This window comes from Dendrobates tinctorius, unplaced genomic scaffold (assembly GCF_039654945.1).
Source record: "Dendrobates tinctorius isolate UK_male_01 unplaced genomic scaffold, ASM3965494v1 ptg000383l, whole genome shotgun sequence".
Taxonomy (NCBI): Eukaryota; Metazoa; Chordata; class Amphibia; order Anura; family Dendrobatidae; genus Dendrobates; species Dendrobates tinctorius.
Genome location: NW_027362049.1, coordinates 3,653,523 through 3,670,474, shown reverse-complemented (window position 1 = coordinate 3,670,474; position 16,952 = coordinate 3,653,523). Strand labels below are relative to the sequence as shown.

General features: G+C 43.7%; 1 protein-coding gene across 1 annotated transcript in view; it reads right to left on the bottom strand.

Annotated features, from left to right (window-relative positions):
• MGAT5B (alpha-1,6-mannosylglycoprotein 6-beta-N-acetylglucosaminyltransferase B) overlaps window positions 1–16,952 on the bottom strand; it is a 252,906-nt gene that overhangs the window by 83,326 nt on the left and 152,628 nt on the right. The window contains exon 4 of the mRNA XM_073563170.1: window positions 16,467–16,614. Coding sequence (XP_073419271.1) covers window positions 16,467–16,614 — 148 coding nt within the window. The remainder of the gene's footprint in view (window positions 1–16,466; window positions 16,615–16,952) is intronic.

Here is a 16,952-nt window from a genome sequence, read left to right as displayed (position 1 = left end):
TGCCCCCATCCCTTATGGGAAATATGCAAAATATGCAAAACAGAAGCCGCGGAGACACCATCACATGTTTCTCAACGCAAGCAATGACCAGCCAGGTCTTTCCTCCTCTCTGCCTTGCCCTTCACTGCCTTCCTATTGCCCATAGGCTACAGTTCAAAACCCTAAATATAACATACAAAGCATTCCACAACCTGTCTCCTCCATACATCTGTGACATTGTTTCCCAATGTCCGACTGGGTCATAACTTCTTCTACGCAAACTCAGTGTGCTGCCAGCGAAATGTACCATCCCTGCCCACAAGCACTTGTCCACGGGTCCGTGTTTAGGTGCACTTTCCCTGTAACAGCATTGTTGATGGCCCAGATAAAGTTGTGGGACACGTGCCTGCATGTGTAATGTCGTGACGGCAGACCCGGAGAAATAGTGGCGGGTGGGGACCAAGTACCTTGTTACTGTCACCACCATCAGATTGAGGAAAGCGTCCGTCTCCCACGAACATAAAATGCAACATTTAGAGAGCAAGCAGACGAGAAATTTGTGAATTTAGTACTGTGGCCTGTGGGCTGTTGGCTGTGTCTTTCCGCTTACGGTCCAATGACTGGGGTATGGAAAACTGAAGGCTGCGCTGGGACAAGGACACGGACATGCTTGTTGATGGTGCTATCAGACTGTGGTCAATGGCAGGTGCAGGGCAGGAGGCATCTTTGCATGCACCGTGGACAGGGAATTGGCTTGCACGCACAACAGCGAAAGAAGCAGTGGTATCACCTGCAGACACTCTTCATGGAGCCTGGTGTTCAACCAACAAAGTCAGGTGCTTTGCTGCCATGTGCCTGATCATACTGGTGGTGGTAAGGTTCGTAGTTTTGCTACCCCTGCTGATGTGGCCATGGTCGGTGTTGCAAATGTCCTTTCCTTTTTGGGGTTATCGGCAGAGTCTTTAAAAAACAACAAGACTGGTAGGGGGACATTCATTGTCTCCCTCTTCCACACCACCTCCTCACCTCGACACCTGTCTTTTGGTGTTCCCCAAGGCTCTGTTCTAGGACCCCTACTCTTCTCCATCTACACCATCGGCCTGGGACAGCTGATGTAATGGCGCGGTTTGCAATATCATCACTACGCCGATGACACAAAGATCTACCTATCTGTACCTGACATCACCTCCTTACTGACCAAAATCACATGTCTTCCCGCTATATCATCCTTCTTTTCTGCTCGCTTTCAAAAAGTGGACATGGACAAATCAGAATACATCATCTTTCAAGCATCTCACGCTGAGTACACCTGAGAGTTGTGTATGCCTCACGGTAACACTTTAGTAAGAGGTAAACTTTGCCCTAGATAAAATGATTTTCCAGACATTCACAGCCTTTTTTGCACATTTTTGAAGCTGTAATCTTCATCTTATTGATGTGGATGTGGTAAATTTATAAGTCGTCATCAATATCATCATCGTCCATATGTTGTAAAGAGGAAATCACGTGTTTCCAAGGGTCGTGTGTTATGAGTTCATTTTCCCCTTCACCATTGAGGTCTGATGAACTCCCTCTTCTGGTGAAGGAAGGTAGTAAGGCTGATTATCTAGTTAGCTTGGGCCCCATCATTTGCTCAGTCTATCTTTCTATCTGTGTTAGTGTTTTTTCTTCTTGCTTCACCGTCATTATATGTTGGGGGCTGCCTATTGCTTTGGGGTCTGCTCTGGGGCAGTTAAGATTTCCCTTTCTGTCTTTAGGCTATGTAGTTCTCCGGCTGTGATCGAGGGGTCTAGGGCACCGTAGGAACCCCCCACGGCTACTGCTAGTTGGTGTTGATAGGTTCAGGAATCTGCAATCCGATAGCTGCCAACTTCTCTGGTTTTCTGGACTTAGCTAGCATTTCTGTTTTTGCCTCCTATGGTGACTTGTTCATAACAGAATCACCAGCCATACCGCAGATCCTAGGGTACTCAATAGCAGGAAAGAATTGAAAAAAAAAAAAAAAGTGTGTATATTTTTTCTTTTATATCTCTGAGGCCGTAGGGGGAATTTTTTTTTATCTCAATGGAGATAAAGCAATTGTCTGATCGTGTGGAGCAGCTCGCTGCGGAAGTGCTGGGAATTTCCGCCTACCTTGCTCATTCACATGCTGCTGAACCAAAGATCCCTACTCCTGATGTGTTTTTTGGGGATCGATCTAAATTTTTGAATTTCAAAAATAATTGTAAATTATTTTTTGCCTTGAAGCCTAAGTCGTCAGGGAGCTCCACGCAGCAGGTTAAAATTGTCATCTCTTTGCTGCGTGGCGATCCCCAGGATTGGGCGTTTTCTTTGAAACCAGATGATCCTATTCTGACTAATGTGAACGCATTTTTTCAAGCCTTGGGGTTGTTGTATGACGAACCTAATGCTATTGATCAGGCTGAAAAGACCCTGTTGGCATTGAGCCAGGGTCGAGATTCTGCAGAATTGTACTGTCAAAAATTCCGAAAGCGGGCGGTCCTTACTACCTGGAATGATAATGCCGTGGCAGCTGTCTTTCGGAAGGGTTTGTCAGAAGCCGTAAAAGATACTATGGTGGGATTTCCTGTTCCCTCTGGTCTTGACGATTCTATGTCATTAGCCATTCAGGTTGATCGGTGTTTACGTGAACGCAGGACTGCACGAGAGGTGTTGCCACCTGTTGAACAAGTGTCTGAACCTATGCAATGTGATAGAGTTTTGTCCAGGGAGCAACGTCAGGAGTTCAGAAGGCGTAATAAGCTGTGTTTTTTTGTGGAGATGCCTCGCATATTATTTCTGTCTGTCCTAAACGAGAGAAACGTTTTGTACACACGTTTTCTGTGGGTGGTATTCAACCTAAGTTTCTTCTGGCAATTACTCTGATCTGGCGGACTTTTATGAAGTATTTAGTGAGAATAAGTCTGCGTCTTTGCCTCCTCATAGGAATTATGACCGTGCAATTGAACTGAGCCCAGGGTGTAAATTTCCCAAGGGTCGGCTCTTCAATTTATCTGTACCCGAGCACGAGGCTATGCGATCCTATATTAAGGAGGCGTTGGAGAAGGGTCATATTAGACCATCCTCTTCACCATTAGGTGCTGGGGGGTTTTTTCGTGGCCAAAAAGGATGGTTCATTAAGGCCTTGTATTGATTATCGTGCCCTCAACAAAATTACTGTTAAATATCAGTATCCGTTACCCCTGATTTCGGATCTATTCTCCAGAGTTAAAGGTGCTTGCTGGTTTACCAAGCTTGACCTCAGGGGGGCGTATAATCTTATAGGCATTAAGCATGGGGATGAATGGATGACGGCGTTTAATACTCCAGAGGGACATTTTGAGTACCTGGTGATGCCTTTTGGGCTCACTAATGCCCCTTCTGTCTTCCAGTGCTTCATGAACGACATTTTCCAAGACTTTGTGGATAAATTTTTGATTATCTACCTGGATGATATTTTGATCTTCTCCAAGGATTGGGATTCTCATGTGGAACATGTTCGGACTATGCTCCAGATCTTGAGGGAGAATTCCCTGTATGTCAAGGGATCGAAATGCCTTTTTGGGGTACAGAGGATTTCATTTTTGGGATTTATTTTGTCTCCGTCAACTATTGAAATGGACCCGGCCAAGGTTCAGGCCATTTATGATTGGGTTCAGCCCACTTCTTTGAAGGCCCTTCAGAAGTTTTTGGGTTTTGCTAATTTTTATCGGAAATTTATAGCAAAATTTTCTAGTATTGCCAAGCCATTGACTGATCTGACTAAGAAGGGTGCTGATGTGTTGAATTGGTCTCCGGAGGCTGTTTCTTCCTTTCAGGAGCTGAAGCGAAGATTCACTTCTGCCCCGGTTTTGCGGCAACCTGATGTCTCACTCCCGTTCCAGGTAGAGGTGGATGCTTCTGAGATTGGTGCAGGAGCTGTTTTGTCCCAAAAGGATCCTGTAACATCTAAAATGAATCCCTGTGCTTTCTTTTCCCGAAAGTTCTCCCCATCTGAACGTAACTATGATGTGGGGAATCGGGAACTGTTAGCCATGAAATGGGCATTTGAGGAGTGGAGACATTGGTTGGAGGGAGCTAAACATCAAGTCGTGGTCCTCACTGACCACAAGAATTTGATTTACCTGGAGTTGGCCAAACGCTTGAACCCTAGACAGGCTAGATGGGCCTTGTTTTTTACACGTTTTGATTTTGTGGTCTCTTTTCTTCCTGGCACTAAGAATGTCAAGGCTGACGCTCTTTCTAGGAGCTTCTTGGCTGATTCTCCTGTGGTGACCAAGCCTGCTACCATCTTAGGCGAAGGGGTAGTTCTTTCTGCCATCTCGCCCAATTTGAGACGTGCTCTGGAAGAGTTCCAGGAGGACAAATCTGAGCGTTGTCCCAGTGGAAAGTTGTATGTTCCTGACCAGTGGAAGAAGAGAGTGATGTCTGAAGTTCATTGCTCTGCATTGGCTGGTCATCCAGGTATTTATGGTACTAGAGATCTGGTGAGTCGGTCATTTTGGTGGCCCGCCTTGTCTCGTGATGTCAGGAGTTTTGTGCAGTCCTGTGGGACTTGCTCCCGGTCTAAACCTTGTTCTCGCTCTAGTGGGTTGTTGATGCCTTTGCTGGTCCCCAGGAGGCCATGGACCCATATTTCAATGGATTTCATCTCTGATATGCCTGTTTCTCAGAGAATGACTGTTATTTGGGTGAACTGTGATAGGTTCTCTAAGATGGTTCATCTTGTACCACTCCCTAAGTTGCCATCTTCTTCTGAGTTGGTGCCCCTGTTTTTGCAACAGGTGGTTCGCTTGCACGGGATTGCTGAGAACATTGTATCTGACAGAGGAGTTCAGTTTGTGTCTAGATTTTGGAGGACTTTCTGTTCCAAGCTGGGAATTCAGTTGTCCTTCTCCTCTGCGTTTCACCCTCCGACCAATGGGCAGACAGAGAGAACAAACCAGACCTTGGAGTCGTATTTGAGATGTTTTATTTCCGCTGATCAGGATGATTGGGTTTCATTTTTGCCCTTGGCCGAATTTGCTTTAAATAATAGAGCTAGTTCTGCCACTTTGATGTCACCTTTTTTTTGTAACTTTGGGTTTCATCCTCGATTTTCTTCAGGGCAGGTGGAGCCTTCTGCCTGCCCAGGTGTGGTGGAGAGAATGCACCAGATCTGGGACCAAGTGGTGAATAAGTTATCTCTCTCCCAGGAAAAGGCCCAGCGGTTTTCCAACCAACATAGGACCATTGGTCCCGGGTTTAACCCCTTCACGACCAATGACGCCACATAGGCGTCATGAAACCTGGTTCAAATCTGACCAGTGACGCCTATGTGGCGTCATGACTTCAAAGCCCCCCTGCGGGTCGGGTGACCGGGGTCACTGAAAGGTCACCCGACCCGCAGATACAGGGGGCTTTGTAATTCACCACAGGGGGTGTGCCTTCGCCCCCACGTGGCTACGATCGCTCTGATTGGCTGTTAAAAGTGAAACAGCCAATCAGAGCGATAGTAATATTTCATCAATGAAAATTGATGAAATATTACAATCCAGCCATGTCCGATGCTGCTGTAGCATCGGACATGGCTGGAGACACCGATTCCACCCCCCCCCACCGGCGATCGCCCCCCCGCAACTGAATGACAGCGGCGATCTGCCGCCGCTGTCATCATCTGCCCCCCTCCCATTCCCTCTGCTCCCCGCCAGCCTCCGATCCCCCCCTCACCCCCCCCGGTACCTCCGGTGTCCCCCCGTCCCTCCCGGTGTCCCTCGGGTCCGGATGATGGGCGCCGCCATCTTTGAAAATGGCGGGCGCATGCGCAGTGCGCCCGCCCGAATCTGCCGGCTGCAGATTCCATTCTTTCATTTTGATCACTCTCACAGTGATCAAAATGAAAGAAAAAGTAAATAAACCCCCCGATTATCACCCCCATAGGTAGGCAGAACTAATAAAATAAAGATAATATTTTTTTTTTTTTTTTTCCATTAGGGTTAGGGTTAGGGTTGAAAAGAGGGTTAGAGTTAGGGTTAGGGTTGAAAAGAGGGTTAGAGTTAGGGTTAGGGTTGAAAAGAGGGTTAGGGTTAGGGTTGAAAAGAGGGTTAGGGTTGAAAAGAGGGTTAGGGTTAGGGTTGGAAAGAGGGTTAGGGTTGGAAAGAGGGTTAGGGTTGGAAAGGGTTAGGGTTGGAAAGGGGGTTAGGGTTGGAAAGGGTTAGGGTTGGAAAGGGTTAGGGTTGGAAAGAGGGTTAGGGTTGGAAAGAGGGTTAGGGTTGGAATTAGGGTTAGGGTTGGAATTAGGGTTAGGGTTGGAATTAGGGTTAGGCTTGTGGTTAGGGTTATGGCTAGGGTTGGGATTAGGGTTCGGGGTCTGTTGGGGTTAGGGTTATGGTTAGGGTTGGAATTAGGGTTAGGGATGTGTTGGGGTTAGGGCTGTGGTTAGGGGTGTGTTGGGGTTAGGGCTGGAGTTAGAATTGAGGGGTTTCCACTGTTTAGGCACATCAGGGGGTCACCAAACGCGACATGGTGCAACCATTGATTCCAGCCAATTTTGCGTTCAAAAAGTTAAACGGTGCTTCCTCCCTTCCAAGCCCCGACATGTGCCCAAACAGTGGTTTACCCCAACATATGGGGTATCAGCGTACTCAGGAAAAATTGCACAACAACTTTGGGGGTCTAATTTCTCCTGGTACCCTTGGGAAAATAAAAATTTGGGGGCTAAAAAAATATTTTTGTGGAAAAATTTTTTTTTATAATTTTCACGTCTCTGCGTTATAAACTTCTGTGAAGCACTTGGGGGTCCAAAGTGCTCACCAGGCATCTAGATAAGTTACTTGGGAGGTCTAGTTTCCAAAATGGGGTCACTTGTGGGGGGTTTCTATTGTTTAGGCACATCAGGGGCTCTGCAAACGTAATGACGACCGCAGACCATTCCATCAAAGTCTGCATTTCAAAACGCCACTACTTCCATTCCGAGCCCTTACGTGTGCCCAAACAATAGTTCCCCCCCATATATGGGGCACCAGCGTACTCAGGACAAACTGTACAACAACTTTTGGGGTCCAATTTATCCTGCTACCCTTGTGAAAAAAAAAATTGCTGGCTAAAAATCATTTTTTTTGAGGAAAAAAAAATATTTTTTATTTTCACGTCTCTGCGTTCTAAACTTCTGTGAAGCACTTGGGGGTTCAAGGTGCTTACCACACATCTAGATAAGTTCCTTAGGGGGTCTAGTTTCCAAAATGGGGTCACTTGTGGGGGGGTTCCACAGTTTAGGTACATCAGGGGTTCTGCAAATGTAACATGATGCCCGCAGACCATTCCATCAAAGTCAGCATTTCATAATGTCACTACTTCCCTTCCGAGCCCCGACGTGTACCCAAACAGTGGTCATCCCCCACATATGGGGTATCAGCGTACTCAGGACAAACTGGACAACAACTTTTGGGGTCCAATTTATCCTGCTACCCTTGTGAAAAAAAAAATTGCTAGCTAAAAATCATTTTTTTTGAGGAAAAAAAAATATTTTTTATTTTCACTGCTCTGCGTTATAAACTTCTGTGAAGCACTTGGGGGTTCAAGGTGCTCACCACACATCTAGATAAGTTCCTTGGGGGGTCTAGTTTCCAAAATGGGGTCACTTGTGGGGGGTTCCACAGTTTAGGTACATCAGGGGTTCTGCAAATGTAACATGATGCCCGCAGACCATTCCATCAAAGTCAGCATTTCATAATGTCACTACTTCCCTTCCGAGCCCCGACGTGTACCCAAACAGTGGTCCCCACCCACATATGAGGTATCAGCGTACTCAGAACAAACTGGACAACAACTTTTGGGGCCAATTTATCCTGCTACCCCTGTGAAAAAAAAATTGCTGGCTAAAAATCATTTTTTTTTTGTGGAAAAAAAAATATTTTTTATTTTCACGGCTCTGCGTTATAAACTTCTGTGAAGCGCTTGGGGGTTCAAGGTGCTCACCACACATCTAGATAAGTTCCTTGGGGGGTCTAGTCTCCAAAATTGGGTCACTTGTGGGGGGGTTCCACAGTTTAGGTACATCAGGGGCTCTGCAAATGTAACATGACACCCGCAGACCATTCCATCAAAGTCAGCATTTCAAAATGTCACTACTTCCCTTCCGAGCCCCAACGTGTGCCCAAACAGTGGTTCCCCCCCACATGTGGGGTACCAGCGTACTCAGGACAAACTGGACAACAAATTTTGGGGTCTAATTTATCCTGGTACCCTTGTGAAAATAAAAAATTGCGCACTAAAAAATAATTTTTTGAGGGAAAAATTTTTTTTTTTATTTTCACGGCTCTGCGTCATAAACTTTTGTGAAGCACTTGAGGGTTCAAGGTGCTCACTACACATCTAGATAAGTTCCTTAGGGGGTCTAGTTTCCAAAATGGGGTCATTTGTGGGGGAGCTCCAATGTTTAGGCACACAGTGGCTCTCCAAACACAACATGGTGTCCGCTAACGATTGGAAGTAATTTGCATTTTAAAAAGTCAAATGGCGCTCCTTCCCTTCTGAGCCCTGCCGTGTGCCCAAACAGTGGTTCCCCCCCACATATGGGGTACCAGCGTACTCAGGACAAACTGGACAACAAGATTTGTGGTCCAATTTCTCCTGTTAGCCTTGTGAAAATTAAAAATAGTGTGCTAAAAATCATTTTTGAGGAAAAAAAATTATTTTTTATTTTCACTGCTCTGTGTTATAAACTTTTGTGAAGCACTTGGGGGTTCAAAGTGCTCCCTACACATCTAGATAAGTTCCTTAGGGGGTCTAGTTTCCAAAATGGGGTCACTTGTGGGGGAGCTCCAATGTTTAGGTGCACAGGGGCTCTCCAAATGCGACATGGTGTCCGATAACGATTGGAGCTAATTTTCCATTCAAAAAGTCAAATGGTGCTCCTTGCCTTCCGGGCCATGCCGTGCACCCAAACAGTGGTTTATGACCACATATGAGGTATCTGTGCACTCAGGAGAAATTGCTCAACAAATTTTAGGATCCATTTTATCCTGTTGCCCATGTGAAAATGAAAAAACTGAGGCTAAAAGAAAATTTTTGTGAAAAAAAAGTGTTTTGTTTTTTTTACAGATCAATTTGTGAAGTACCTGGGGGTTCAAAGTGATCACTATGCATCTAGATAAGTTCCTTGGGGGGTCTAGTTTCCAAAATGGGGTCACTTGTGGAGGAGCTCCAATGTTTATGCACACAGGGGCTCTCCAAACACGACATGGCAACCGCTAAATATTCCAGCATATTTTCCATTCAAAAAGTCAAATGGCGCTCCTTCCCTTCTGAGCCGTACCGTGCACCCAAACAGTGGTTTATGACTACATATGAGGTATCGTTGTACTCCGGAGAAATTGCCCAACAAATGTTAGCATCCATTTTATCCTGTTTCCCATGTGAAAATGAAAAAATTGATGCTAAAAGAAAATTTTTGTTGGAAAAATTAAAATGTCCATTTTTTCTTTCCACATTGCTTTAGTTCCTGTGAAACACCTGAAGGGTTAATAATCTTCTTGAATGTAGTTTTGAGTAGCTTGAGGGGTGCAGTTTTTAGAATGGTGTAACTTTTGGGTATTTTCTGCCATATAGACCCCTCAAAGTGACTTCAAATGTGAGGTGGTCCCTAAAAAAATGGTTTTGTAAATTTTATTGTAAAAATGAGAAATCGCTGGTCAACTTTTAACCCTTATAACTTCCTAACAAAAAAATATTTTGTTTCCAAAATTGTGCTGATGTAAAGTAGACATATGGGAAATGTTATTTATTAACTATTTTGTGTCACATAACTCTCTGGTTTAACAGAATAAAAATTCAAAATTTGAAAATTGCAAAATTTTCTAAATTTTCACCAAATTTCTGATTTTTTGACAAATAAACGCAAAAATTATCAACCTAAATTTACCACTAACATGAAGCCCAATATGTCACGAAAAAACAATCTCAGAATCGCTAGGATCCATTGAAGCGTTCCTGAGTTATTACCTCATAAAGGGACACTGGTCAGAATTGCAAAAAATGGCCTGGTCATTAAGGTCAAAATAGGCTTGGTCATGAAGGGGTTAAGGTGGGTGATATGGTTTGGTTATCATCAAAAAATATCGCTATGAAGGTAGCTTCTCCTAAGTTTAAGCCTAGATTTATTGGACCTTACAAGATTTTGGAGATCATTAATCCGGTCTCTTTTCGGTTGGCTCTTCCTGCCACATTTAAAATCCATAATGTGTTTCATAAGTCCTTGTTGAAGAGGTTTGTTGAACCAGTAGTTCCTGGGGTGGCACCTCCGGACCCTGTATTGGTTGAAGGTAACATGGAATATGAGGTAGGGAAGATACTGGATTCCCGTCTGGCTAGACGGAGACTCCAGTATTTGGTTAAGTGGAAGGGTTATGGTCAGGAGGATAATTCCTGGGTCTCTGCCTCTGATATTCATGCCAAAAGATTGTTGCGTGCCTTTCATCGGGCTCACCCTGATCGCCATGGTGGCGTGGATGAGGGTTTGGTGACCCCTCCTCAAGGGGAAGGTACTGTTATGAGTTCATTTTCCCCTTCACCATTGAGGTCTGATGAACTCCCTCTTCTGGTGAAGGAAGGTAGTGAGGCTGATTACCAAACACCTGAGCTGGTAGAGGATGACTGGGTGACGGGAGTTGCTGACTGGATATAAGGCAGCCGACGCCTTCTGCCTCGCTGGTGATTTCTCTGAGGGATTCTAGGAGACCAGTCTGATTCCTGCTCCTCAAAAGCTAAGTTTTCTGCCTTGCTTTTTGCATTTGTGTTTTGGTTTAATTTTGTCTTGCTTTTCTGGATTCTGCCATTCCCTGCTGGGGTGAGCTGAATTCCTTTGTGTCTTTTTGCTCTGTCTTCAGAAAATACCTGAGTACTGACATAGTCTTTTTGAAGCCTAGCGTCTTCAGGGCCTTTTTCCCTGTCAGTCTGTTGGCTCTTGTTTTGATAGGGTTTTTGGTGGATTGCAGACAGCAGCTTTTCTTTCCTGTCCTATCTAGTTAGCTTGGGCCCCATCATTTGCTCAGTCTATCTTTCTATCTGTGTTAGTGTTTTTTCTTCTTGCTTCACCGTCATTATATGTTGGGGGCTGCCTATTGCTTTGGGGTCTGCTCTGGGGCAGTTTAGATTTCCCTTTCTGTCTTTAGGCTATGTAGTTCTCCGGCTGTGATCGAGGGGTCTAGGGCACCGTAGGAACCCCCCACGGCTACTGCTAGTTGTTGTTGATAGGTTCAGGGGTCTGCAATCCGATAGCTGCCAACTTCTCCGGTTTTCTGGACTTAGCTAGCATTTATGTTTTTGCCTCCTACGGTGACTCTTTCATAACAGTCGTGGTTATGTACGTTTTGTGTCATTCCTTTAACAGTGTTCATTACACTAGGACCCATACATAATTTTAGACTGGAACATTGAGATATTATTGGTAATATGTACGGGTGAAGATGAAGAAGCTTGTGCCACGGGTGTGTTTATAGTTACGGACGGTGCACTCCTCTTTAAACTTAGTTTTTTACAAGCATCCATTAGTTTGTTTGGTTTTCCCCCAACACTGATCTGTTTTCTCTAATTCAGCATCTCACAATCATGTTGCACTTTGCCCTTTATACAGAAAAGTGCATCTTTGGCAACATATTTTGGATGGACATTTCTTAGGCCGAGTCTCACACACGTATCTGTTACACCGATCTTCAAACGGGCAAGAAACCGATTCTAGTAATTGATGGTGGCTAAACGACGAATCATTGTTGGCTGTATCCTGGATCTCATACCTCCCATAGCCACTGCTGTTATTAATCATGTACTTTCACATTCCTGTCATCACCATGCCCCTTTTCCAGATCACTTCATTTAACAATTCGTCCGCCATATTTTTACTAAAAACATGCACCTTCCCAGCAGCAACTGTGTAGGAAACCATGTTACAGTTTTGCATGGTGTTTATGATGCCCCTAAAAAAAAAAACGTACACACTATGTTGATATCTACCCCAGGGGGAAATGTTTGCCAGGCCATACACTTAGAGTATGAGCATTCCAAGTCTAGGAGACCCGCTCCTTTAAATTGGGCATAGTTTTAAATCAGGCCTTCCTCCACGTCTCATCATCCGCCGCCACTAGATCACCAGCATTAACGTGTTCCATGCTGCTACAGCCAGTGTCGAATTCCGAACAAGGGTGGGTGGTTTTGATGGGCCTAAAATACTTGTTATGGAAAAGGTGGAGGTGTACCCCAAAGGGGAAATGTTTGCCAGCTCAATACTCTTAGTGTATGGGCATTACAAGTCTAGGAGACCCACTCCTTTACATTGAGCACAGTTTTAAATCAGGCCTGCCTCCACGTCTCATCATCCGCTGCCAATAGATCACCTCACCAGTGTTAATGTTTTCCATGCAGCTACAGCCAGTGTCGATTGCTTAACATGGGTGGGTGGTTATCCTGGGTGTAAAATACTTGCTCTGAAAATGGTTGAGGTGTACCCCACAGGGGAAAATGTTTGACAGCCCATACACTAAGTTTATGGGCATTCCAAGTCTAGGAGACCCACTCCTTTAAATTGTGTTTATTTTTTAATCAGGCTTTCCTCCACGTCTCATCGTCCGCCGCCACTAGATCACCAGCGTTAACGTGTTCTGTGCTGCTACAGCCAGTGTCGAAATCCTAACAAGGGGGGTTTTTGCTGGGCATTAAATACTTGTTATGGAGAAGGTTGAGATATTCCCTACAGTGGAAAATGTTTGTCAGCCCAATACACTTAGTGTATGGCCATTACAAGTCTAGGAGACCCACTCCTTTTTACTGGGACATTTTTGTTAAGAGGCCCTCCTACATGTTTCTTCCAAGGGGGGGATAGGGCTTATTGGGGTGCATATGACTTGGTAGCAGGGCAGGTCTTGCAGTCAATGCATAAGAAAACAGTATGGGAGTACAAAATGAATAATGTGAAGTGGATTTTCCTGTGCCCATCCAGTACCTGGGATCAAAGGCATATTGGGGTGCAGATGACTTGGCAGCAGGGCAGGTCTAGCTGTCAATGCATAAGAAAACTGAATGGGAGTACAAAATGAAAAATGTGAAGTGGATTTTCCTGTGCCCATCCAGTACCTGGGTTCAAAGGCTTATTGGGGTGCAGATGACTTGGTAGCAGGGCAGGCCTTACAGTCAATGCATAAGAAAACAGAATGGGAGTCCAAAATGAATAATGTGAAGTGGATTTTCCTGTGCCCATCCAGTATGTGGGTTCAAAGGCTTATTGGGGAGCAGATGACTTGACAGCAGGGCAGGCCTTGCAGTCAATGCATAAGAAAACAGAATGGGAGTACAAACTGAATAATGTGAAGTGGATTTTCTGGTGGCCATCCAGTATGTGGCTTGAAAAAGCTTATTGGGGTGCATGTAACTTTGGGGCAAGCCAGGCCTTGCATTCAATGCAAGATTTTTTCTGGAAGCTCTCCTGTACCTCTCATGAAAGGGGTATTGTGGTGCGTCCTAATTCTTGGCAGCCCATCCACTCACTGCATAGGCTATAACAGTTTAGGAGACCCACTGTTTAATAATGGCCCTTTAAGAAGATTATAGCCGCCTGATGCCCCGATAAAAATAGGCTCTGTGACTTTAAGAGTCCCTCATTCATAAATGAAACAAGATACGTCTGCTTATGTGTCACACACCACATGGCCAGCTAGGGTTGTTAAATGTTACATTGATATTTCCAAGTAAATGCATTTGTATTGGTTGAAAGCAATGTTAAAGTTGAAAAACGATTCAAAAACGCTGTGTCTGAACATAGCCCAAGTGGGGGAGGAACATTTTGGTCTGGGGTTAATTATTTTGCCTTATATACAAGTCATTAACCTGGAAAGGATGTACCTTTACATATTTCCCAGCAAAATCCGTTAAGGTTTCGTTTTGGTATGTTTTTTGGTGCTCCGGTAATAATGGCCTGAAACTCTGACAACATTGTTTAAAGCTGTGAACTAGGAGTCAGAAGTACTTCCAGGGGCAATCCTCATGAGGTTCCTGTGTCATTTGAGCAGTGTTTCCATCATTTTCAGATGTTTTTAGATCTTAAAAGGACCCACGGGGGGGATCGTAGTAAAAATGCTCGGGTCTCCTATAGACTTAGATTGGGCTCGTTGTTCTGTCCGACAACCCGATTATTCCAATTTGCTCGCTCCGAGCAACGAGCACATGAGCATTTTAGCGCTCGCCCATCACAAGTTATTATTTATTGCAGTGGAAAATCAAATGTGCAAACAAGGTAGCTAAACTATGTGGGGAGCCAAATTACAGTGAAAGGTGGCTACTGCACCAATTCTTATGCCATTAGCTATTTGAACTATTATTCAGCCCCAACATTGAAGGCCAGATGCTTTTTCCAAAGGTCCAATTGTAGGTATGAGCTTTTTGTGCCAAACTAAAAATTCTCCACCAGAGCTTTTAATTTTAAGAAATTTTCACACACTGTGGCAGACTGTCTGAGGAGCAAATCTACTAGGATCCGCAGGAAAGTCGCAACGCCGGATCCCAAAAAAATTATGTAGACCTTGAAGCAGATTTCTCTTTCATTAAAAAGAAAAGAAACCATCATTGGTGATTCATTTGGTTCTACTGGCTTCCATGCCAGTCTCAGTGCATCCTGGCCTCCCAAGGTGACGTTCGATTCTGTTCTACAACCTCTGACACTTCCCACAGCATGTCATCATAGGAGACCAAGATGCCATGAGATGCGCGTAGAAGTCCTGTTATGGTCAGGGGAATCAATAGCAGGGATGAATATCTCCTTTTTTCATTTTGTATATACAGCTCTGGCTAAAATTAAGAGACCACTTTCAAATGTTCAGTATGTATGATTTTTCTTTTTATAGGTATATTTTTGAGTAAAATGTAAATTGTTCTTTTAGTCTACAAACTTCTGACTATATGTCTCTGAATTTCCAAGCAATAAATTTTGTTTGTTTTTTTTCTGAAAAGGAGAAATGGTCAAAATTAAAAAAATCCAGTGCTTTCAGACCTCAAATAATGCAAAGAAAACAAGCTCATAATCATTTAGAAACAACAATACTAATGTTTTAACTCCGGAAGAATTCAGAAATCAATATTTTGTGGAATAACCAAGATTTGTAAAAACAGCTTTCATGTGTCTTGGCATACTTTCCACCAGTCTTTCACACTGCTTCTGACACAAAAATATTAAGCAGATCATCTTTGTTTGATGGCTTATGATGACTATCCATCTTCCTCTTGATTACATTCCAGAGGTTTTCAATGGGGTTCAGGTCTGGAGAATGGGCTGCCCATGACAGGGTTTCGATGTGGTGGTCTCTTAATTTTTGCCAGAGCTGTATTTTTAATTCCTCACTTGCAGATTTTACTGCTGGCATGCAGTGGATCTGAAACCATCTGTATTGCATTTTTGCTGTAGGTTTAATCAAGATGAATGTTAATGGGGAATATCAGCAATTACAATGTAACAAATACCCAGGCAAAATTAACATGCTGCGGACTGAAAAAAATTTGCAAAGTCAATTTTTGGCCTAAACATAAAAGCAGTGTGTTGATGAGATTAAAAAAATCTAATCCACTCTGCTGGTTTTATATTCTAAAAATCCAGATGGAAAATACACAGAATATCCTTTACATCTGAACTTACCATTAAAGGGAATCTTTCAGCAAGTTTTTGTGTGATCCAAGAGCAACATGATATAGTCTCAGAGAGCCTGATTCCAGTGATGTGTCTATTAGGTTTCTTGTTGTACTTTCAATAAAATCAGTGTTTTATCAGCTAGAGATTATCACTACATGACTAGGTGTCTCATGCCTCCTAGTCAACTGCTCTATAGAATCCCACCCCAATCACTGGTTGGTAGATTTCGGTCAATGTACAGTGTACACAGAAAGATGCCAATCGTCGATGTGGGTGGGGTTATATAGGGCTCAGCATTCTGAGTTCTGCTAGATCTGCAGCTGATAAAACAGTGATCGCATCAAAATGACAGAATGCAGGCCAGCAAGTGAAGTGACACATCACTGGAATCAAGGTCTCAGTCCCTTCATCAAGCTGCTCTCAGATTACATATCAAAAACCTGCTGACATGTTTCCTTTAAGCTATTTCAATCAAAAGTTTTCTAGAGTATACATTAAACTCTTGCCTTCTTAAAGTTTACATTCAACCATGTCGTATATCAATTCAATATTGAGTTAGGTAATCCATGCAGCACCCAGCATGCTTTGCTGCTATGCTCTAAAATATAATATACTAGAAATTGGAAAAGAACTGTCAGGAATATTTCAGAAGCAACGAGCACAAACCTTGACATGATGTCATATTCTGTTCCGAGGCATCTGTAGAGAATTGACAATTTCTCATCAAAATGATCATCCTCCTTCCCTTCACAGACATGGTGTGATCGGTTATACTGCATGACTTGGTAGAGCTTGGGTTGATTTAATCCAGGCTGAATTGAAGGAGCACCTAGTAACCTACCTGTCCAAAGTGAAGTGTCCAGTGTCCTCTGTCCTTCGAGATTCACTGATATTTTCCAATCTGGCTAGAATGTCCATTCTCCTCACCAGGGTCTCTAGTATCTCATTCATTCTGCGAAGAGCTCCTCGAGATTCTCCTAGTCCGAGTACTGAAAACAAAGTGACACATTTACTTTACTGAACTTGTGCTTATTGCTGAAGGTCTTGTTTCATTTTCACCATTGTGTCCAAAATATTACAAAAGCCAAATCTGAAGCAGTTACTAAAGCAGAGATCGTAACATTTAAGAATCTGATTTATGCAATACAAAGAGTCCTACAAGTTACTGTGCTACTAAACCTTCGTAACCTTGTGATCCTAAAGAAAATCTGTCCTATTAGCTAGTGAAACACAACCACAAAATCTCCGTCTAGTGTTTCATCAAAATTAGAAATAATATACAGCCAGTAATACACCCTAACTATTACTGGAGCCCCAGCTTTACTAA